Below are 24,246 nucleotides of genomic sequence, written 5' to 3'. Positions count from 1 at the left end.
AACTGCTCCCAGTTAGTGCACAGTGCAATTTCTGCAAGAGAAAAATGTTAAAGCAGAAAGCAGCATCATTTCAGCTCATATTCAGACATTCCCCATTTAAAAGTGACATCATTATTTTGCCTTTTTTGGTTTTTTTTGAACAAGCAACAGGGACACAATCATGGCTTGAAGTCAGAATCATGTTAAAACCAGCATCAACCTAGAACATCCCTTCTCCTTCTCTCTGTGCACGAATGGTTTCACTGCTCCCAGGATTTGCTTCTGCAAGGAGATAAACCATCATGGATCTCATGCATATGAAAGCTCCCTCTGGCTTCAGGAGACCCCACATGAGCCAGGCAGTGGTTTAAGGCCTCCCTTTGAATTCTGAGTATTAATTCAGGGGGTGCAGTCTCATTATCTTTGATGGGAATCTGTGTAGGACCTCACTCGGTGACAAAGAGGATTTTTTTTTTTTGCCTGGGATTTCTCAGGTAATAAGTGCAGCTTGGGCAGGGTGGGGAAATGGGGAATGGGAAAATTCCCCTCTCCTAATTTCAGCTATAAACATTTCAGTGTCTAATCTAAACTATCTCTCCAGAGGTTTCCTGGTGGGAATTGTCCCATCCTAAAATAGCTGTGTCAGACACAGACAACACATAAGGTGCCTATGGGTCTTAAAGCAGCAGTTTAAATTAGAGGTGACACCAATCCTCTGTCTTTTGTGGCACTGCTACTGCAAAACTTAAACACAGGCCTGTATCCAACAAACCTATCTAGGATAAAGCAGTGAATTATAGAACATTTTCTTCCAAAAGGAGGCGCTGGCATCAATTTCTCAGTTGGTGATGTCCCTGTTATTTCATAAATCCACCACTGCAAAATCCAGGACGATTTTCATGCTGTGCAATCCCACTAAATTCAAAGGGACTGGCATGGACTTGTGGCCAGTAACCTGTTCCTATTTACTTCACAACATTTACAACTTAAAATGCAGTGAGATAATGTGGTTTGCATCACAGGCATGAGCATGTTTATGCACTAGAAGAACATGCTGTGAACAGTCTCTTTGGCACAAAAAATAAAATAAAATAAAATAAAATAAAATAAAATAAAATAAAATAAAATAAAATAAAATAAAATAAAATAAAATAAAATAAAATAAAATAAAATAAAATAAAATAAAATAAAATAAAATAAAATAAAATAAAATAAAATAAAATAAAACAAAGTAAAACAAAATAAAATAAAACAAAATAAAATAATAAAATAAAATAAAATAATAAAACAAAACAAAACAAAACAAAATAAAATAAAATAAAATAAAATAAAATAAAATAAAATAAAACAAAGTAAAACAAAATAAAATAAAACAAAATAAAATAATAAAATAAAATAAAATAATAAAACAAAACAAAACAAAACAAAACAAAATAAAATAAAATAAAATAAAATAAAATAAAATAAAATAAAATAAAATAAAATAAAATAAAATAAAATAAAATAAAATAAAATAACAAAATAAAACAACCAAGCAAAGGCAAACAAACAGCATTTCCAGATGGGAGGGTGAAGGCCTCCCCAGCAGTACCTGACATAGGAAATGTAGGACATCCATTGGAGGTATGTTGGGATGGTATCAAAGCTGACAAAAAACCCAGAGAACAGAAGGACTGGGATGGCAGTAACTGGGCCCACAAAAGTTGCCACCTGTGAAGAGAAGGAATAGAGTGTCTCTTGTCAGAAAGACAGACAAAAAGTAAAAATTATCTTGCTATTCTGTTACTCTTAGGAATAATTCTACTTCCCCAAATTATCACATTTTGAAATACAAGAAAATTGCTGATTTTTCTTTTTCTTGTGAGAGGAAGAGCAGAAGCACAGGGGTCACGCAGTGAGGCTATGCTGGTCTCCACAGGCTGGCACAGAGAGGGAATCAGGTGTTCTGCTGCAGAAATCTTGACAGCATCAAGGCATATTGAGGTCAGAATCATCTGTTCTGCTGTGGAATGGTCACCTCAGCACATCTCCTGCCAGGAGTTATACAGCCAGCTTCCAGTCATGCCAACAGCTGCCACTCTCCCTCCCTTTCCAGAAATCTGGGGTTTTGGGCAAGCCTTTTCCTACCTTCCCTTCTACAGCTTTTTTGGGTGTGCATGGAAGAACCTTCTCCTATTGTGGAAAATTTCCAGTTGGTGGGGATGCAGAAACACACCAGTCCTGCAGTTTCCAGGACCTGCTCAGGCTGGGGGAACAGCAAGTGACAATCCACCCAAGCAGGGGCAGGCACAGCCCCTTCAGGTGGGGCAGGAACTTCAGAGCCTCACAGCCAGGGCTGGTCTGTGCCCCAGTGTGAGTGGGGAGCCTCAAGGGCTCTACTACAGCAAGAAACTTCCTCCCTGCCTGCTCTCAGCAACCATCCTGGGGACACAGCAGCAGTGACAGGGAGCAGAGCTGCTGGGAGACCACCAAACTCCATCAGTACCTGGAGGGATGTGGAGGCTGCACCTATGAGCAGGCCCAGGGACTGAGCCACCAGGGATGTCATGGTGCCCAGGGCTGCGAAGAGGACGAAGCGGAGCGCGTCGGAGGGCTGGGAAGTCATCCAGTACACGATGCTGCAGTAAGCCACAGGGAACATGATCTGCAAGGACACACACTGGGAGTTAGCCCCTGACAGCCAGGCATTCACTGCTGCTCTGGGCAAGACAAAATCCTGCTGGGGTTCTAACTGATCCACAGCTCTCAGCCTTTCCATTACATGACAGGCGTGTGATATTTGTCTTTCTACTTGGGCATCTGGAAACTCCACTCCCATCCCTTCACAGTTCCCCTCCTGCAAATAAGCAAAGCTGGTCATGTGTTTATTAAGAGAGTGTTGGGTCAGGTCTCAGCTTTTGTGAAGTCCTGCACTCTCAGAGCGCTTCTGATTCATCCCTGAAGCTTCACCAGACACAGATGGGCATTTTCCCCAGTATTCCAATGGATACAATACCAGTACTAATCTTCTTGGCAAGTGGGCTTGTCATTCATCAACTTAAATGGTTCTATTTTATTGAAGAGTTGAGCATGTACCTGAAAAGGAACATCAGCCATGGTTTTGGCGAGGTAATAGGCTTTCAGGCTGTACCAGTAGTTCAGATGCTCTCTGAGAAACACTCCCATCTCGAGGGGAACTGCAGGGAACACAGGTTATTCAGTTAGACTGGCAGGGTGCAATACTGCTGCACACAACAACACAGCTCACCCATATCTCATCCTGCACTGCTGCAGTCCCAGGGTGGGACTGGAACTCTCAGGTCTTTGACAGAGCAGCAAAAGTTTCAGTGATTTGTAATGAAATCTGAGAGGTCAGCCCCTAGAACCGCTCCCTGTTGAGACTATGGACCGGTCTACTCAGATGATCTGAACCCCCCTTAAAGAGGATTTTTCAATTAAAAGTGGTGTCCAGACTTAAAGAACTTGGCTATTCCTTTTGGTCCAACAGGGAATCCAAAGTACCAGCACTCCCAAAGCAAGTACACAACATTCTGCAGGAGTTTGCTTCTGACACCACATGAACAACCTGATTTTATGCAGGAGTCATAACTTGGAAGCCCCACAGAAATTATTCCATCCTCCCTAAGTCCTTCCACGAGCTCAGGGCATGGCTAAGATGCACTGGGATAAGGAGAAAATTCCAGTCCAGGACTGTAACACTGAACTCTCTGAGCTGAAAAAAACACTGGAAAAAGTGGGGAGGGAGAAGAGCCGCTGGCCAAGGCTGTTTCTGCTGGCACAGCAGTGCTTCTGTGGGTGCAAGATTTATCCCCCCACCTGTCTTAGAAGTAGAATCACAAGCCAAATGCTATCTTATAAAAAACCAGACACATTCCAAGAGCCTCCCACCTCCCTGCAACCCCCTCCCAGTGCCCAGGGACACAGAACCCAGCACTCACAGGTGAGGACAGTCGGCATGAGCGCAGCAAACATGAGGAACAGCATGGAAAAAAAGAGGAATCCCGAGTTGCTGAGGACTTTCTTGGCTTCATTGCCAATGCCCAAGTAGAGCAATCCAATGAGCAGCCCAATGCCAATGTGTGAGGTGATCCGCAAGTGTGTCAGGACCTGGGGTAGGCAAAGAGGCATTTAGTGCAAAGTCTGGGCTCAAAAATAATGTCAGTGTGGCTGAAATCAGATAGATTGCAGGAAAGGAGCACTCATGTCCAGAAAATCTTACATAGGAATCATTGAATGGTTTGGGTTGGAAGGGGCCTTAGAGATCACCTAGTCCCAGTGCCCTGCCATGAGAAATGTTCATTTGCTACTGGGTAAGAAAAATTATGAGCTTCCCACAGAAATTTCTTCCAGGTAATACAGGAACTGCAAATGCTGCAACCTGAAATCTCACTCTGACAATATCATGGATCCACTGCCTCTTATTCATCAGGGGAAGGAGACTTTATGACTAAAAATATAAATTTCCCCAGAGCAGAAGAGAAGCAGGAAAAGCATTTCAGGCTTGTATAGACCAAAGTAACTTCACCAGGAATAAATTAGCTTTCTGTGCCTTCTCTGCTACACAGTATTCCCACAAGAGGCTTGGAAGAACAAAAGAAATAACAACATTGGGAACAAATACAAGCCTTTGGAGTTGAGCAGGGAAAAAAAATATATTAAAAACAATATTGTCTTTCAATCTATACACCAGCAAATCAGTTACAGTTTCTGCTGATCTTAATTCATTAACTTAATTACTCCTTGTTGACAAATGCACCTATGAAAAGCAGGAAGGGAGAATGAGTTTTGGCAAAGAAGCAAACTTTTTATCTACTGATTTTCTATTTCCAAAAATGAAGACTTTAAGTAGCAACTTTATATCACAGTGAAATTATTATCTCCACCATCCCAAATTTTCTGGAATACCTAATTTTGTGACACAGCACTACAACTTCCCATTCACTTTTCAGAAGGATCAGTAACTGTATAAGGGACCTGCCAGCACAGAGGGGGTTTAAACTTTGGGTTTTTAGGCCAGGTACTTCTGAGTGCTGTGTAGAAAGCTGTCATTCACCATGAAGATGGCAGAGTTAACAGCAAGACTGAAAGATCAGCCTCTCCCCTTTGAAATTCTGTGATAATTCATGGATGGGCTGCTGGACAGGACCTTTGAGGTGTATTGCACTTCCCCACACCCAGATGAACTTTTGGCTGCAGAATTTATTATGAAGCCATTCTTACCGAGTCCCTCATGATGGTGAGGAAAGTTCTTTTGAAGAGGATGCAGAACTGGGTCAGGCAGCTGGCAGAGAAGCTGTGGCAGCCTTCTGTGGAGGAGGAGTCCTGCAGAAACACACCACAGAATAAACTGCTTCCTTCGCACTATCTGCTTTGGTTTTCATTCACAAAAGCCCACTCACATCAGCTGAGTGTGCCCAGAGCCTCCTCCACCGGCCAAGGGTTTGAATTTCCCCCCTCCCCTGCAGCCCCATGAGCTGAGGTGCCCAAAATACCTCTTCAGAGGGCCGGTGCCAGAGGAAGGGGTTCAGCTCGTGCTCCCCAGCCACGTCTCTCTTGTAGTCTGTGTCACAAATCCTCTCCCTCACAGCCCTGACCAGGCGGCTGTTCTGGTCCCCGTACTCACCAGAGGCCACTTCCATAACTGCAACAACAGAGAGTTTGAGTTAGCCTTGCAAAGGTCCAAGTCACTGCTTTGCTGACCACCTACAAGCCTTGGTATTAAATCCCCTTGATGCTGCAGCACTGGCAAAAACAGGTATTTTTTTTTAGTAGTTTTAGTAGTTTTTTAGTAGTTTGGTTTTTTTTTTAAGACACGTGCAAATTCATAAATAAACAACATTTAAATGCATCTGTCCATAAATCTTCAGAGAGATCTCTTCACCCTGGATGTTCAAGGAAACAGTTCAGAGGAAAGGCAATGAATACAGGTAACAAAAAATGACAGAAGTCTGCTTTTATGGCACTTTCCATTCTTTTTTCATTAAGAAACAACACTGAAAAAACCCTCAGTGCTCTAACCACAGTAGCACTGCTCAAGATAAAAAACAACCCATGCAAAATACTGGAGCCACTTAAAAAAGCCACTAATATTAGTTACTATGAAACACTAAAGATTATGCTTTATCTTTAATTTCCTGAACCTGGACTTCTAACAGAGTGAAATATTAACTAAATTGTACCACTAGATGGCATTCAAATTACTCAGGGAAAAAAAATCTGACTAATTTTATTTTGAATTTTTGTTCATATATGAACAAAGCACATAAGAATATATGTCCAGAAGTATAAATCACACCATGGCTCCCTTTACCCTGAAGGTGATGATAAAATACAAAATAAATTAAATAAACTTTTCAAGCTGTCCTTACCAAAATCTGCTGGGTTGTGGTAGGTTGGACAATTCAACCCCAAATCTCTCAGGTAAGGGACGAGGTTTGTTACCTTCCCACGGTAAATGCACTGACCTTGACTCAGAACATAGAGCTGGAAAACAAGAAGAAAAGGGAAAAAAAAAAAAAAAGAAAATAGAAGAAAAAGAAATAAAGAAAAAAGTGAAATAGTATCAAAATATTTGAACCTGTTGCCCAATAACATCTCCTTGTCCCTGTGAGAAGAGCACCTTGGGAAGATCTGTCACCACTTGAAATTAACTTTGCACGGAATTACAGCTAAGGGAAAATTTAATGCCTGGAGTTTGAATTCTACACACGTTGCCTGCAGGACTTCAAACACATTAACACAGAAACACACTAATTCCAGCCTTTGGCACATGCTGAAAATAGGCAAGGAGCTGGAGAGCCAAGCCATCTAATTTCCACACATTATGGCTATTTTGGGCTGGGAGATGAGGCTGGTGAAGGCAGGAATGGAAGGAGAGCTGGGACAGCACAGCAACAGCAAACAGCTCAATCACTCTCACTTTTAGCCACGATACTGACTTTAAATAAACCTCCCTGCCAGACTGGCAATCTGCAAGAGTTTGTTCACCTGTGGTGGTGGAGGTTTTCTCTCAGCTCCCACAGGACTAATCTAAGTCCTCTAACAAGACTAAAATACATTTTTATCTAATCTAAACACACATGGTCCACATGCCATTGTTAGCTTGGAGAAAAGCTCTCCAACTGACTTACCTTCAATTAATTTTCAATGCTAAATTCGATTATTATCATTTCATGTGAATTAACTCTTCTCAATCTACATCTGTGTATCTAGGATGAGAATATACACTTGCAACATTGCAGACATTGGCACTGCAGCCCTCCTGCTTTTATATTGCTGTAATTCACTTCAGTGACAGCCCTGAGCACAGGAGCAGTGCTGGGTGAAGGTGTGACAATCACCAGTGCAACAGCCATGATTTCACAAACCTAACAGCAAGATTCTTCACAAACACTACACTTAAATAATGAAACAGGCAGAGAAGAAGGGAAAAAAAAAAAACAAACCCATAATCAAAAAGTGTATTTTGTTGTTATTTGTTTAATTTCGTTATATTGTAGCCATCAACTAGACAGCTCAGTCATGTTTTTAGGTTGAAGAGTGTAGCCTTGAAAGCATAACCACCCTAAACTACCCATGAAGAGGAAGTCTGAGAGCAGTACCTGGTCAAAGAGCTCAAACAGCTTTGCACTGGGCTGGTGAATCGTGCAGATGATGGACCTGCCACCCTGGGCCAAAGCCTTCATCAGAGAGACCACCTGGAAACATGATGCACTGTCCAAGCCACTGGGAAAAAAAAACCCAAATAAGTTTGTTATCCACAGGCACCACTCAAAACTAGCACATGCATTTGCTACTTGGTCTCCCATTATTATCCTTTTACAAGTTTTCTCTGTAGAGGTTTCATTTTATCATATGCCAACCTTATGCTTGTGTTTCTCCATCAGGCTTTTAATTAAGTTGGAAGCATGCCTGAGAATGAAAAAGAGTATTCTCAAAGCTGCCTTAAGGGACTTTCACATTTTAGGGCTGCAGATTTAAATGCTCCCAACTCTAATGAATAGATACATATTCATGGCTTTCCCAGCCTCTTCCCAGATTGATCACATTCATTACCAAAAGTCACATTTTAAAATGTTTATATTCAAGCTGTCTTCGCTCAAAAAAGAAAATCCATGCCACAATATTTTTCTCTCTCTTCTCCCTCCTCCTGCAGTTTGTGTCTGCTTTAAATATTATTTACAGCCCCACAGTCCAGCAGTTGCAACAGTGACCCAAGGCACCAAGAACTCAAATCAAATTATTACTTGGCCTCATTCAGTGCTTGCAGGCAACACCAAATAAGCCTTTTCTAAGGATTTGGAGATGAATAACTTTTCTGTAGCTGTGTTCTACTGTGCAAAACCATATTTGTCTAGTTTTTTGGCCTGGAAGTACCTGGTTGGTTCATCGAAGAACATGACAGGAGGGTTGTTCACCAGCTCCAAAGCAATGGCAAGACGCTTCCTCTGGCCTCCAGAAAGACTCCCAGTCCTCGTGTTGGCACACGTCAGCAAACCCAGGGCTGTCAGGATTTCCTTCACCTGGAGGGAACAGAACATTCCACATAAAATGAACATAAAAAACCCTCCAGCCTCTGCACTGATTTTCATGGAGGTTGCGAACCAGCTCATGACTTTGTTTCATCACCCACACACTTGAAGCCTTTTTTCCATCTAATGTAACATTTATTAGACTCAGTACCATTTACTGCTTTGACCCAAATTCTGCTTGTTTGTCCTACATGACCTCACTCAGTAAAGAGGTGAAAAAGGAGTGGAAACCAGTTCTTCTGTAGCTGTGTATTTATGGATGTGGCACTTACATCAGAAGAGCTTTGCAGCATGTGAGGGGCTCTTACACAGTGAAACCAAGCAGCTTCTTTCAATAGAACTCTGGGGTTGTCTCTGCAAGGGACTCTGTAACAAAACCCAGTGGTTTCTGTAGAGCAGTGACCTGCTTTATCTCCTCTGTTCTCCACAGTCTCCTCTTTCAAGTGCAGCCATTGATTTCAAGTGTTTTCATTCCCCTCAGTGCCAATGCAGTTGTCACAGGTGCTCTCAGATGTTCGGGATTTCCTCAGGGCACAGCCTCAGGAAGGGCACAGCTCCTCCCAGGGTTTTGGGAGCAAAAGGAGAACAATCCCAGGAACTATGATTTTTTCTGTTTCAGTGGCTGTAGGTCTGGTCTAGTAGCCCTATATAAGGGAAATAGCTCTCTGGCCTCAGTAAAAGCATGGACACGAAAATGAGTGAATCCATGAGCTACACTGCTCGTGCAATTAAAAACTTCCACCACTTCAGAGGTAGAAAGCAGCCCAGACATTTAATATTTCACTGAAATTGAGGAAACAGAGCCCACCATTTTTCAAATATCAACTGCTTGGATGGAGAGAGTTTTCCAGAAAGAGTGCCTGACCTGGTGAAAGTTGGTGAGACAGAGGGCCTGACCTTTTGCTTGTCCTGATTTTGATTTCCAGGAGTTTCCTTTCCCAGTAAGAGGGAATAAAAAAATAACAAAACCCACTAAGCCTTGATTCTCAGAGAAAAAAGCCCAACTCCCTCATTCCCTTTATCTCTGGGAAGGGTAAACAGGACTCAGGCAGCACAAGCAGGGACAGCTTGAAACATAAACTGTGGTTCACTGGAGGATTTTCACTTGTCCCTGCTTTAAACAAGAGTCTGCAATCCTGCTAGCACAAGTGTATAAATTCATAACATTTATCTATGATAAACATTTACACTCCAATTTACAACAATAAAATTAATTATCTGCTCCTGCTCAGGCCAGTAACGCTAACCAGAAAATTCTTCTAACATGTGTTGTATAAACACAGCACAGTTTTTAACTCAAAGAGCTGCTTGTAATTACAGTGACAGTGTGAACAAGTGAATTAACTTGCTTGGCCTAACTTCACTAGAGTGTAAATGAACTGAGGCTTCTGAAGTACAACTAAGTTAACAGCTGTTTCTATATCAATTTATTTTCCAATAAAAAAGCAACCTGTGTTTACCAAACATAAGCTGGTTCCTGTAAGTTTCCCTTTCTGATTTTCAAGGATTCTTTTGAGTCTGAAGAAATGCCAATTGCTCCAATTTGGAAACAGACAAAGGACAGTCGAAAAACCAGCTGCTCTACCTAGGAAGTTGCCACAGTTGTCATATTTGAGGAAAAGAGGTGCTTTTCCCCATGGATGGGTTAGAGGAGCACAGTTCCTAGTGCAGGTCCAGCTGGGTGATTTATCTCATTCCCCTGAGCCCTCAGACACAGGAGAATCCAAGGTGCTAAGGTGCATGGACAGGAATCCTGCAAAACCTGTGAAATTGTTTCAGTAAATCTTTTACAATTTTCCAGTCTCGTACTGAAGGTACCTTTCATGGAGACTGCAGTGAACATCCCCTCCTAATGACATTTATCAGCCCAGAGGTTATGATTTATTCTGTCATTACAAGTCCAGTGCAGCTCAGTATTAGATAAAAAATGTCTGCTTTACAGAGCCCACTTCTTGGCATCCCCCAAATTCTAGTTTGAGGGGCAGTGTACATACCATTTCTCTCCTCCCTTCATCCTTCTCTTGAAGTTTCAGATGAGCAGATACCTGGAATGTAAAACAATGGATTTTGATTTTAGAGTAGATGTCTCAAGCACAACACTCCAAGGTACCATTTAAACAACTTCTCTCAACCCAGTCAGAAAACCTAAACTTGAACAACAATGTTCCAGCCACAAGCATCACATTTTTCTGTGCAGAAATAACAGAGTCTAATTTGACTTAGGCAAAGCACCCGACAAAAAGTGTATTAAAAAAAAAGGCCATTGTGCAAAACAATGAGCTTTACAGGAAGATGGGAGAGTGACATATTTTGCACACCCAAAAACTTCCCAGGCAATTCTAGAAACACAGTTTATTTGTGCTTCATTCACACTGTAAGGATAAATGAACTCTGCCATTCTCCAGGATGCAAACAAGTGAGCGCAGAAATAAATAATCTTGTGAAAAGATGTCATCTGCTGTCCTGAGAGGCAGCTCCACAAAACATCATGATTAACCTTTATTAAAAGCAATTAAACTGTTAAGTAATTATTTTTTGGCAGAGCCTTGATTGATTAATTTTAGACAGCAACTATAATCTGGGCCCAATTCTGCAAAAGTGGTCCCATGGGATTCTGATTAAAACACTCAAGTAAACAAAAGAGAAGAAAAACTTCTTCACAGAACAGAGCCTTTGCAAAAAATTAGCCACATAAAAACTGGAATTATTTCTTCTGGCCTTAAAATTTGTGAATTGAGCTGGCACAGTGTGAGCAACCCAAGCTTTATTTTTGATAACAATTTCTGAGAAAAACTGGCTCATTTCTCAAGCTGAGCTACAGACACTTCCAGACAAACTGGTCAAGTTGGCAATTCATAAACTTCCTGATGCGATGCAAAACAATGAGAAGAATTTACACTGCCTGTACATCTTGGACTTACTCTGTTCTTGTTTTGGTTTTTTTTTTCCCATGAAGAAATGAAAGAGATTTTATAAAATGCCTTTATTTTTAAAAAGGCACAAAAGAGTAGAAGTGGCAGAGAGATCACACTGAAGTGTAATTAACAATTTTCAGTCAGAAGATGAAAGATGGGGAGAAAGAGAGAGAGAGATGAGGTTACTCATCCACCACCCAAGCAAACAGATGGTCCCTACAAAGGCTCATCTGTGAAGAATTTCAGGTTCTGTTCTCTAGGAGATCTAAGGAGCAGACACTTAGATCTCCTTCCAAATCATAATGCTGGGCACAAACTGGAAATTATAAAGCCAAAGAATCCCTAGAAGGATGAGCCTGAAATGGAATTCAAGTCATCACCCAATTCCAAGAACTTTCATGGAGCGGGATCAGGCAGGGAAAACACCACGTGGCACTGCCAGGGGTAAAACCAAGGGCACAACAAAAACCACCGTCCATTTTCTCCTGCTCAGATAAATGAGAGGCAGGAACAAAGCTCACCATCATAGCTTCCTGGACAGTGAGGTGAGGGAGGAGCATGTCATCCTGCATGATGTAGCAGGAGACTTTGCGGAAGGAGCGCAGGTCGCGGGGCTGCCCGTTGATGAGGATTTCTCCTTTCATCCCCGTCTCTCTGAAACCAAACATCGAAACAAACAGAGGTGAATCTCGCCCTCACTTGTGCTGCCACATGACTGAGCACGTGGAGGTCTTAGGTACTCATTGCCACTATGAAATAAACTTGGTAGACTGGATAGAAATTAAATTATTTCCTGATTACGCTTTCTTTCACATAAAGCTTCATGCCAAGATGCTGAAAATTTTACTCAAAATGCGTGCTGTCATATATCTGAAAAAAATATCTGAAAAAAATATCTGAAAAAAAATATCAAGAAATTAAAGTTGGTGTTATTATAGGTTTCTCTGTCCTGCTCCTTATGCCCCAAATGACAAGGCAGAGACACCTTGTATGACCATACAAGAGGGGATTCAGAAAGATAAAAGTAACTGCATTTTGGTGAAGAAGACATCAACATTTTGAAGTGGTGACTAAAAAGAGTAGATTTTTCAAGTGTTTATGTGATTTAAAAAACATCACAAACATAAGACACTGAGTCAGATTTGTTACACAGCCAAAAAAGTTTTTCTTTCTATACATGTTTTTTTGATTTTAAATTTCTTCTTATTTTTGGATCAGACCCCTTAAGAGATAAATCCCAAGTGACCAAAATGGGACACAGAGGGGAAAAAAAAAAGATTAGCGATAAGAATTTAATTCAAAATCTATGAATTTTCCTGTTTCTGACAAACTCTGGGCTAAATTTTCTTCTGCTGTTGTCTCCAAGGAGCCCTCAGGGTTGGTGATCTTAACTTGGGATTCTCACTGGTACTAACCTGTATCCTGCCAGAATATTCATAAGCGTTGACTTCCCAGCTCCTGAAGGTCCCATAATTGCAACGAGTTCTCCACTGCTGAACTTCCCTGAAATTCCTTTCAAAAGGGTCTTATAACCTGGAAGAAGAAAAGAAAAGTTCAGTGAACCCTTAATCCCATCTGGGGAGTGATGGAAGTTCCTTTCCACTGAATGTTGATGACAAACGGGCGCTGTGAACAGCCAGCTCCTGAGGGGTTGATGCCAGCATCAGCACGCTGCAGTAACTGGCAAAAATAACTATCAAAAGTCAAATTGTGAGTGGGAGCAGCAGCTTCCTGCCATGATACAAATGGGATTACAGGGTCTCACACTCTTGGATCACTGCAGGATGATTTTTAAACAGGGCTATGAAGCCTTGCTGCCATTCTCTGAGTGTCTCCTCTGAGCATTGTACAGGATGCTGCTAAAATATCCAATATCCCACAGCTAACAGGCTTGTCCTGCCCTCCAATCACTGCAGTTTCACTGCCAAAATTCTGCCCTCTCACCAAAACTTCTTAGAGAGAGCAATAGCCAAGATCTCAAAGACCTTTGCCTTTTTCCATGAAAGAAATGGAAAAAATGTCTTGTATGACAAGAAACTCAGCAAAAGGAGATACAAAAAACCTCTTCATTCTCTTGCCACAAGAACTCTCCTACCAGAGGAACTCTAAACTCTAACTTTCCTAGACAGGAAGACTGACCACAATAACTGTAAAAACAATTTCTAGGGAGACACTTATTCCAGATTAAGAACATGCAGGGTGTTTTTTCTCATTTAGATTAATCCATTTCAAAACTTTTGTGCCACTATAATTACATCCTCAGGCAAGGATGTTTTAAAGTGACAACACCACCTCCTTCAAGCATTTCAATTTATTTCTGAGTTAATTATATTTGCCAGTAAACCTTTATTAAAAGCCTTAACTCCATGTTACTCTAAGTGTAAGCAAACTGTGCTCCAATGAGAATTCCAGATTTGGACCAGTTGCATCCACCTTGCCCTGCAGAATTTCCATGTAAAGGCATAAAAACTGTGTAAGGGAGGTGGAGAAAGCCCTGACCAGCATTTAAATTTTTCAGGATCTCTTTCCCTTTTGTTCTTTTTTGTTTTGTTTTGTTTTTTTTGCTTGCTTACTTTAATTGCCAGTGCTTCTAGCTAAAGCATTTAATTATTAAAAAAATGCTAAGTAAGGTGTCAAAAACTAATATCATATGTTGACAACGTTTATGTGGTTCAATTAAAACCAAAACAGAAGGGTGGGAAATCCATTTACATGCAGAGGATTTGGCACTCCATTTTGCCACACTGGTGGATATGCAGGCATATGTACATCCCACATGTAAATTATCCCAGACCTCTGAACATCACCACAGGCTGTAGCTGGAACACAGAAATGCTGTAAAAAAAAAAAATCACAATGTCTGAAAGCTCCTAGAAAAAAAAAAAAAAGAATTGTGGGTTATCCTCTGATTTCCATATATAAAAAATAACCATTTTCTTGAGTGCCTTTTTTTTTTTTTTTAACAGGCTGGTAATTTTTCGTTAAAAATCTTGCTCTGGACCTAAAGGAAACAAGTTGTTTGGAAGCCATGAGGTAGCAGAGGTGTGAAAATAGCAGAATATCCACACTGCCTGTTTATGGCACAAGTCCTGAAAAGGGAAGCAAGGACAATCTATCACTTGAAGAGAGAAATCCATGGCAGCCCCACAAGGTCAACCAGCTTGTCCTTCACACCAATGTCACCATCCACAGCAGCATCTGAAGGGAAAGTGCAAGGAACAATCAGGCCTTTCAGACACGCCAATATTTAATAAACTTTAAATTTAATATTTAATAAAATTTAAATTAAGGATCTGTAGGGACAAAGTCCTTCATTCTACCTCTTCAGTGTAATGAGAACCAGCTCCCTCCCAATCCTGTTAAGCCTGTAAGGGACTCAAATATCAAAATGTACCACCAATTATTTGCACTATGCACCAGGCAGTAAATATTGTAAAAAAACACTTGAGGGAGGATAAAAAATACATACTGCCATCAACATGCAACCAAAAATACAGACTCAGTATCTGCAAACATGGGGTAACATAGATATCATTACCTAAAACTGAAACCTTTCCTCTCCCTACCTACAACTGTGAGATTTAACATTAAAGTCACTTTTCCAGAGTTTCACAAATGATTGTTTTACCTTTAATAACTGCACTACCTTCCCCCTCGTGACCTGCACGTGTTTCTGTCCCTCTGATGGACTTTCCCGTTTTAGGTACCCCACACAGGGTGTTAAATCAGAGCAGGACTCATCACAGAGACACAGAATCAGCTTGAAAAAGACCTCCAGGATCCTCAGGTCCAAGCTTTGACTGATCACCACCCTGTCAACCAGCACAGAGCATACATCCAGCCCTTCCTTGGACACTTCCAGAGATGGGGGCTCCACCACCTCCCTGAGCACCCCCTGCCAATGCTTGGCCACCCTTTCCACCAAAAAATTCTTCCTGAAATTCTCAGCAAGTCATTTGCAATACAGTAGAGAAATATGCTTTAAGAAGAAATAAAAGAAAAGCCCCAAAACTATGAATATTAGATTAGGACCCTAATCACTGGCATTTTAAGTTGCTACCAACTCAAACCCGTCTCTTCCTTTGACTGGAAGCACATAATAAGCTTTTCCATTACAAAGGGTAATTTAGCAAACCCACAAAAAGATTTGACACCGTGGCAGTGGTGTGGTGCCCCAGTATAATCCTTTATGAGGAATTAAAGTCCCCTAAGTAACCACAGTCTTCCCTTTCAGAACATCGAGGCTAATCTCCACCCGAATCAGTTGACCTAAAACTTCTATAGCCACATGTCTTCCACGAGAAACAGATTATGCATTTGGAGGGGATTGTATTCTCACAGTACAGGGCCTGTTTCACGTCCTATATCTGCCATATATCAGGAATTTCTCTCTACTCTCAGCCCCAGCCCAGCAAACTCCACTTACATCAAGGACAAGCGTAGCATTGTGACTTTCTCATTCTTCACTTCTCCTAAAACTCTTTCAACTTCCAGCGGAAATCAGCGTGGATCTTTCATTTTCCCTATGTCTCCTCCTGAAGTTACTGTGACACAACCTTTAAAAATATGTATTTAAGGGCTGATACCCATGGGAATATTAATAGAAGTTTTCAAGAACTGCTTAAAATACGGATTTGACATTATCATGCCATCACGAACCAGAACAACCCCTCAGCAAATTTCTCAGCCCAACCCCCTAAAAATAGAACACAGCAGGAACAAATCAAAACTGAGATAGAAAATTCTAGTGATACAAAACTTTTTGGTCTTGATTTCACCTCACATTACATTCCAGTTCAGTTCAGATGCTTCTCTTGAGAAGCAGATTGTGTTTCGTTTTCCCATGTTAGGATTTCCTGTTAAATCAAACTTGAGGCAGTGTGATATTTGACCAGATTCACAGCTGAACCACCTGCCTGGCCTGACTCCCCATTCCAGAGGTGGAATTCCCTCCCTGCCTGCAGCAGAACCCACAAAAGCCACTTTTGCAATGAATGGACAGAGGTGACCTCGTGTCTCTGATGAAATCACCAAGGGAGCTCTCCTTGCTCAAGTCAACACAATTTTTACTACTGGAATCAGCAAGGGAGAAACATGTTGATGGTTTTATCTGCTTCCTCATGGAGATTTATGGGGAGATCTGGTTTTACCATTCCCACAGAAATTATGATTAATCTGGAAAGAAGCAAGCCATCCCCTCCTCATCCTCGGGGTAGGAGAAATGCCTCAGGATGTGTCTGAATCAGCACCAATTAAAACAAAACCAAAACCCACTCCCACCTCACAGTGAACTTCCTCAGGTAAATACCACCTCTAGGTTCTTGACTGAAATGCTTCATTCATTTGCATTTCATCATCAGTAATCCTCTTTTCTTGCTCAGAGGAATGTCACACAGACTTGGGGAAGTTTCTGGGTGTTGGAACCTATTTCTGCCTCCATCAGTGGGCACCCAGACCCCATCTCAGGTCCTGGGTAAGCACAGCAGGCTTTCCCTGCAATTCCAGCAGGATTTGCCCTTCCCAATGTATTTGAACTGCTTCTCTTTCATCACAAGCTCTTCTGGAGGCAGGAAATTGCTGCTGGTGCCCTGCAAGTGCCACTGGCCTGAAACTGCTCCAAGGTTTCTCAGAGCATTTACTGAAGTAAAAGGCAACACAGGAAATTTCAACTCAAGCAGCGCGAGTTTGGCAAAGCTATAAGCAACTGGAAACTGAGCCACAAAGAAATCAGCATTTGGCACTTAAAAATCAAAACCAGAGACATCATAACCTGCTCTTTACACACTCCCTGCCAGGCAGAAATGAAGCATTCCTTTATTAAAAATTAAATAATTACACAAGGATTCTACTTCTGCATCTTTTTTTGTGGTGCTTTTTTTAGGTAGAATGTATTCCTACTGAGAAATATCCAGCTGGAAATACAGAAGACATCTCTGGAAACTACTGTATTATTTACCTGCATTGCCTTAATGATTTCAACAAGTAACATACTTTTATAAACAGCAGTTTAAATTTCAATCCTCAAATTTGTTCTCTTACTGAATTATCAGCCAAGTTGTTTCTTAAATCATGACAAGAAATTGCAGCAATTCCTTGGGACTGTATATCGACCCATTAAAGAATCCCCATTGTATTTTCCTATTCTAAAGTTTACAGGCTCACTCCTCATCTCACCTCCTCCTACATCAATTAAAAAAATCCCCAAATTTATGCAGAAGTCCAGGGAATTCTCCAGTACATAAACTGAAATTAGGGGATGTGGCACCAAGCTGTCACATCTTTCCCCTTGAGGCAGGAGTAAGGAACCCTTCTATTAAGGAAAAACACTCCTAGGGAATTCATGACTTTGCTGCAGCCCCTGAGATCCTCCAGTCACACCTGGAAAGCCAAAGGTCATTCCCTGGATTCTGAACTGGACACAAGTAAAGGAAGAACAGGATAACCTGGTTCCAGGTCATACTGAAGGGAGTGTCAGTGACTTTTGGCTGAGAGAAGAACCTTGCAGAAGCCCACTCAGACATTGGAAACATCCCCTGGTGACCTGCCAGGCTTTTCATTTGCAGGCTCTTTAGATTTCTATCAGAAAACTGAACAGCTGGGAAATACTGGCAGAAACTCTATGGAGAGGCAGAAGATGAGAAAGACACTCACACACAGATAACAGCTCCAGGCCAGGTTTACATTTGGAGATGTAATAAAACATTAGCTAGGAAACATTTTCCTTATCGTTTTTACATCATCCCTTTCCATACACGCAGGTGTGAATGTGCCAGAAAGAAATTCTCTTGCCTGCTCCTTCTCAATCTATTACTCACTTTCTGCACCTCAGCCCTTTTCCTGCTCCTGAGAAGCCTCTCTCACAGAAAAACATCTTTGGGTTTACTAGAAGGGACTACACCAATCTGCTTCATCCAGTGATAAGATGATTGGGGCTTTTCACCTAAAAACCAATATTAGATCAAAGGCAGGGTGTTTCCCCAAACTGGAATATAAGCAGGGAGGTGTTCACCATATATTTCTAATTCTGCTTTAACCAGCCAGGGCACAGTGTTCCCCACCCACTGCTTGAGTACAGAGCACTTTCCTCTCCCTGCTATCAACAGGGTTTGTAGATGTTTCAGTTTGTAAATTCTCAGTTGAAAGGGATTATCTGTATCACTTGATGATTATTTAAATAATTTGGATTTTAAAAACCCTCTTGATGGGGATTATTTAAATGAAGGTTTCTTTCCCAAGCTCCACACTGAGTTCAAACAAGCTTAAGTTAAAGTGAATTGTAGGTACAGATACTTGGGAAGAAAAAAATGCATCTTTTAATTTCCAGAAAATCTGATGGACAGAAACAGCTTTTCTGACAAACAGAGTGGAAAAATATATTGTTTTAATAACAGGCACCTTCCTAATTTTATCCTGCTTTGAACTGTACCTCTACAAAGCCTGGAGGGGCAAAGTCACACTAGAAATAATAAAGATGTTTAAGCCTACCAAACAAAACCTGTGTGTGAACTCATATGTCATTGGTTGGTGATTTCTGCCATCCATTGCGTACCAAAAGTGAATAAACCTTTTTCACCAATCATTTTCTCCCTCTAGTTTTAGAATCAACACATCCACACATCTCTGTTCTGTTCACACTGTCTCTCAGGGCCACTGAACAATAGGATTTTCCATTGTCTAAGCTCTGAGCCCTGCTTTAGGACAATTAAGGGAATTTGCAATTGTAATGTATTCTTGTACCTTGCCTCAGAGAAACGACCTTCGTTATGTAAATGTCTATAAAACAGCATGCCAGCCACCAAAACATCGGGACAGAAAGGGCAGAAAAGCCAAGTGAGTGCTTGAAGTAACCAAATCAAGCTCCTCTGCCTCACAGCTCGTTCCAACTCAGAAATGAGGAATTTATACCTCACAACCTAAAATAATAAGTCTTTCAAGCTTTAAAAAAAGAAAAGAAATCCCCCTGTGGGCAGCAAAGCTCTTTCTTTGTAGTGGACTAAACTGCATTTCTTAATATAGCCTGCAGCCAGGCCTTCTCAAACATATTGCTCTTGATCCACAGCCGATTTCCCACTTAGTGGTCATGAGGTGGATTAGTCCTAACTCAGATGCAGGGCTTAGCCCGAGCTCACAGCGAGCCTTGGAGTGTTCAATCTACCTAATTTGACACATCAAAATGTCTGATGCTTAACCTAAATTCATTTCTAGGGCCCATGAATTATCTGTGGATAGGAACTGGCACACCCAACTGGTGATTAATTCTCCTTATTTTGCATTTCTGCTCTGGGAAGGGATAAATAACCCTGTGGAAGTGCCTCTCTCTCCACTACAGCAGGAGTTTAGGACAATTAGCTTAGGTGAGACACCAAGCCTCTGGATGATGCTGTGAGAAATCCCATCCACTGCCAAAATGATGGCTGACTTCAGTGTCCTCTTTGTGGGTTTAAATGTCAGTTTGATTTGCTTGCACAGTCACAACAACTGAGCACAACAATTGCACACTCCCTGTCTTCAGGCTGGATTGGAGCTCCACACCTTCAGATGCTCCCTGGGAACCCACCAGAAGAGCAGCCTGGCTGTGTTCAGGATGCACAAAGGCATCAGATGTTGTGTTTTCACTCTGTCTTTAATACCTGGCACTTTCCTTGCCCTCTGATAACTGGGGACAGTTCACACATTTTTTCTTCAAGCTGTTCGAGCACAGAGCCCTGTGCTGGGATGACTGGCTTCAAACTTGACCAGAACATCTCAGAGCTGGTCAAAAACTCAAATTAGTGAACCTAAACCCACTACACAGCCTGAAAAACCCAAATGAGCTTTGGAAGATGTTAATCAGAAGCTAAACATTTGAGGACAAACTCAAAAGCAAAGTTTGAATTTTGTTTGTATGAATGCCTAACGTTTGACACCAGTGCACTTCCTCTGTGCTGAACAGCAACTTCCTTCCGTGGCAAGTCAGAAAAACACACAATAAATTGGAGCCTAAAGAGTGACTGTGAGCCCCCAAGCCAAGATTTACCACAGAAAATTCCCAGTTAACTGTAGGTCATGTTGGATAATAAAAGAGAATGATGAGAAGATGGCCAACCAGGCAAGAAGCCGAGTTCTAGCACAGGGAGAATCTTAAACCAAGCTGCAGATTATAAAGAATCTGAAAAGTCCTTTAATTTCATTGTTCTCTCAGATCCATGGACTAGATATTAAACTTATGCAAGACACTGGATGTGACAGTTCACATTGTGCAGTCAAACAAAAAAAGCCCTGACTAAGTAAAGATTCCACTCCTTTGAAACTCTCAAATAAGAGTTGTGTGCACCGTGCTCTGTCTCTGGTATCCTGGCTGCTCATCACATTATTTTAGTATCTGAATGCTGCTCTTCCTCAGAATAACTAATTAGATGTGACACTCTGTTAGGCTTGCAAGCTCTGCAGCCCCCTGATTTTGAGTTTGAGGGTTTAATAGACTACACAACCCCTCTCCCCTTATCTGGAGAACCCACACCCCAAGGGACAAAAAACTGAGGTGTTTGCAGGTGGACACAGAATTCAGATTTTCTTGAGAAATGTCCCACCAACAGAAGAGAGGAACAGAGTCAGTGTCACCAATATTGTGGCAAACCTCCTTAGTCCTGCTACTACTGGTTACACCTCCCCACTGTGCTGGGAGATGGATGGGCTTGTGCCAGCCCCCTTTTATTCTGTGTTTTTTATGGTTATGACCAGAGCAGAAGCATATAAGTAACTGTTGGTAATGTGTTTCCTTGCATTCACCTTTTCTGTCTCCCTTTATTTGGTCCTGCAGCCTTCTATTGAGGTTTACAGGATGATCACCATTACACGTGGGTTCAGGGGTATTCATTCTTATTCTTATTCTTTTTCTTATTCTTATTCTTATTCTTATTCTTATTCTTATTCTTATTCTTATTCTTATTCTTATTCTTATTCTTATTCTTATTCTTATTCTTATTCTTATTCTTATTCTTATTCTTATTCTTATTCTTACTCTTATTCATTCTTATTCTTACTCTTACTCTTACTCTTATTCTTATTCTTATTCTTATTCTTATTCTTATTCTTACTCTTACTCTTATTCTTATTCTTATTCTTACTCTTATTCTTATTCTTATTCTTACTCTTACTCTTATTCTTATTTTTATTCTTATTCTTATTCTTATTCTTATTCTTATTCTTATTCTTATTCTTATTCTTATTCTTATTCTTATTCTTACTCTTACTCTTATTCTTATTCTTACTCTTATTCATTCTTATTCTTATATTCTTATTCTTTTATTTATTTCTTTATTATTTTTATTGTTTTTATTATTACCATGTTACATCCATGTTAAGATTGAGTTCTTGGGTTTTTTCCTGTGGAATGTTTCTGCCTGAGAGAGTTAAAGCTGCTCCTCTTCCCTCCACAGGCACATGGAGCCATATGCCTGCAGCCAGGGATAGAGCATGACAATTAAATAGGTCAATGAACGAAAGTAACCTTCAAACATGAATGCAAATAAATCTCTGCTTGCAGCAGGACCTGATGGCTCCAGAAGCTGTATTTACATGTTGAAGCATTCTGGAGATCTGGGGCATAGCTTGTACTTTGCCTGCACAGAAAATAGCTACCCTAATTTATCTTCAACCCTTAGGAAATATGAAAGGAGAAGAAAAAGGTATGAATGACACACAGCTTCATCTTTCTTCTGAATCTAGTAGAATTGTCTTTTCCAAGCAATATCCTTCGCCTAATCTTTGTTTGATAATTGCTTTTCACTGCCTTCTTTCTTTTTTTTTTTTTTTTTTTTTTAATTGCCTTTGTTTCTATTACTTCAGCACACAGGAAAGGTCTTTCCTGACAAAAGAGAAGCCAACCCAGTTTGAAATGAAAGGCTGACACATTCCCTCAAATGACAAACCGGAGTCACGAGCCTGATACACTGAGATAAAAGCTGTTTACGTGTGATAATCAGGCAGAAAGCAATTTCTCATAATTGCAGTACCTTCATACATCAAGGTACAAATAGTGTTATTCACAGTCTTACAAACAAAAAAACCCAGAATCCTTCACAACAGCCCCTCCTTTTTGGGGGGGAAAAAAAATAATAATCTTCAAGTGGGAGATATTCTGAAATACCCCAGCAGCTGCTCTGAACTGAACTGCCCCATCTGCCTTCCCTGCAGACAGAAAGCTTTCCTCCCTCAGAGAACTCTGCTCTGCCTCTCCTGTGCTGATGCTGAGAGTCCCCTTTCACTGTTGTGAAAAACAAGGTTCACATATTTTTTATAGAATTTAAAAGTTTAATAGAAAGCCAATTAGGAGATAAAGTATACAGATACGGCCGGGTGTCTCTGCATTCAGCCAAGAGAGCACACCTTACTAACAAAGGATTGTCCCTTAAAAACAGAACCCTACTACATATCCATAAATTCTCATACATGATTCAAACATTCTCCTTAAGTTTTGGATGTTTCTTTGTTTAGTTTTTAACTTGCCCCCTTCCCAATAAATCAATCTTCTTGGCTCCACCGAGTTTTACATTCCCTGATAACAGAAATGCAATTCCTCCCCTGGAATTCTGTCCCTGAATGCTGTCTTCATCTGGACAAGATAATCTAAGAATGGAGGGGTGTCTCTAACTATCTTTTTCAGTCTTTGGGTTGTACAAAGAAAAATAGTTTTTGCTTTACTACTATGCCATAGCTCAACATATATGTATATTATACAACCAAGTTTCATCAATAACAGAAATAGAAGGAACTATATTAAAACAACAACGTTTTCTAACCTTATACATATAACATTCATTTTAATATTTGTGAAAAGCCAATAATATAATATGTATCTGTAACACTGTGAATCTCTCCCTTCCTCATCCCAGCCTCCCCACCCACGTGTACCCACAGCAAGAAGGAGGGAAGGGGAAAAAGCAAAAGTAAAACTCTGGCTCTTTCCTCCTATCCACCTGTGTAAGGGTTAGAGGGGAGCCCTGGGGCTTTCTAGAGTTACAGAAGAAGTAGCTGATGTTATTTAGCATCTCTTTCCTCCACACTGGGCCTCATGGCAATATCTGGTCCAAAGAGAAAGCCTTCTGTGATCTTCATCACAAACTCTAGGTTAAACCACAATGTGATGAAATGTCTCCTGTAAACTAAAGAGGGGAAAAAAAAACCTTTCTCAGATTATTACAAACAGAGTTTTGTCTAAAACAGACTGCTGCCATGGCTCACAAGATGATGATTTGTCCCCAGCCCTTACAGACATGAGGAGAGACATTTCTTGGATTTTGAAAAATGTTTTCAACCTCAGTCACTGCGATTTAAAAGCTGCCAGAGAACCTGATATCAAGAAAAAAGAAATCACAGTTTATTAGTCAGCTTTGGAAACTCAAGATGTTACATTTGACTCCAAACAGGTTCCATTTTTTCACATCAGTCTAACTCAGCTGTGTGATGACAGGAACTGTCTCTGAAGAACAGGAGATCTTTGCCACCTGACCCTCTGAACAACTCCTGTCCTTCCCTGCCCTGCCTCTCCCCACCCTCTCAAACCAGTTCTGCACTGCAAACTGCAAATGCACTTCCATCCCCTCACATTCCCACTGCTCCTGTCCCATTCTCTCCCACAAGAAGGTGAGGAACACCTGGAGCCAGGAGGACCCTTTGAAACACACTCAGGGGAAAATATCAGCAGCGTTTTAAAAATTTTAAGCTCATGCACTGAGTCTTTAACCCTGCTGGGATTAAAGATTTAACCCTCCTCTCCATAAAGACATGGATAGAAACTTCCTGATGGGCATTCCAGCCTGGGAAAGCTCTGTCAGAGGGAG

At 41.0% G+C, this 24,246-nt stretch overlaps 1 protein-coding gene across 2 annotated transcripts in view; it reads right to left on the bottom strand.

The window, feature by feature from the left end:
• ABCG1 (ATP binding cassette subfamily G member 1) overlaps window positions 1-24,246 on the bottom strand; it is a 53,768-nt gene that overhangs the window by 7,086 nt on the left and 22,436 nt on the right. For both annotated transcript variants that reach the window (XM_058831439.1, XM_058831450.1), the window contains exons 3-14: window positions 12,841-12,958; window positions 11,947-12,079; window positions 10,505-10,555; window positions 8,356-8,501; window positions 7,581-7,704; window positions 6,348-6,462; window positions 5,472-5,620; window positions 5,200-5,301; window positions 3,918-4,086; window positions 3,055-3,155; window positions 2,465-2,623; window positions 1,571-1,689 (exon numbers count right to left, since the gene is read on the bottom strand). In XM_058831439.1, the coding sequence (XP_058687422.1) occupies window positions 1,571-1,689; window positions 2,465-2,623; window positions 3,055-3,155; window positions 3,918-4,086; window positions 5,200-5,301; window positions 5,472-5,620; window positions 6,348-6,462; window positions 7,581-7,704; window positions 8,356-8,501; window positions 10,505-10,555; window positions 11,947-12,079; window positions 12,841-12,958 (1,486 nt within the window). The remainder of the gene's footprint in view (window positions 1-1,570; window positions 1,690-2,464; window positions 2,624-3,054; window positions 3,156-3,917; window positions 4,087-5,199; window positions 5,302-5,471; window positions 5,621-6,347; window positions 6,463-7,580; window positions 7,705-8,355; window positions 8,502-10,504; window positions 10,556-11,946; window positions 12,080-12,840; window positions 12,959-24,246) is intronic.

Source organism: Poecile atricapillus, chromosome 1, assembly GCF_030490865.1.
Source record: "Poecile atricapillus isolate bPoeAtr1 chromosome 1, bPoeAtr1.hap1, whole genome shotgun sequence".
Taxonomy (NCBI): domain Eukaryota; kingdom Metazoa; phylum Chordata; class Aves; order Passeriformes; family Paridae; genus Poecile; species Poecile atricapillus.
The sequence above is the reverse complement of the archived record's forward strand: the minus strand, read 5'-3'. Positions and strand labels throughout refer to the sequence as shown.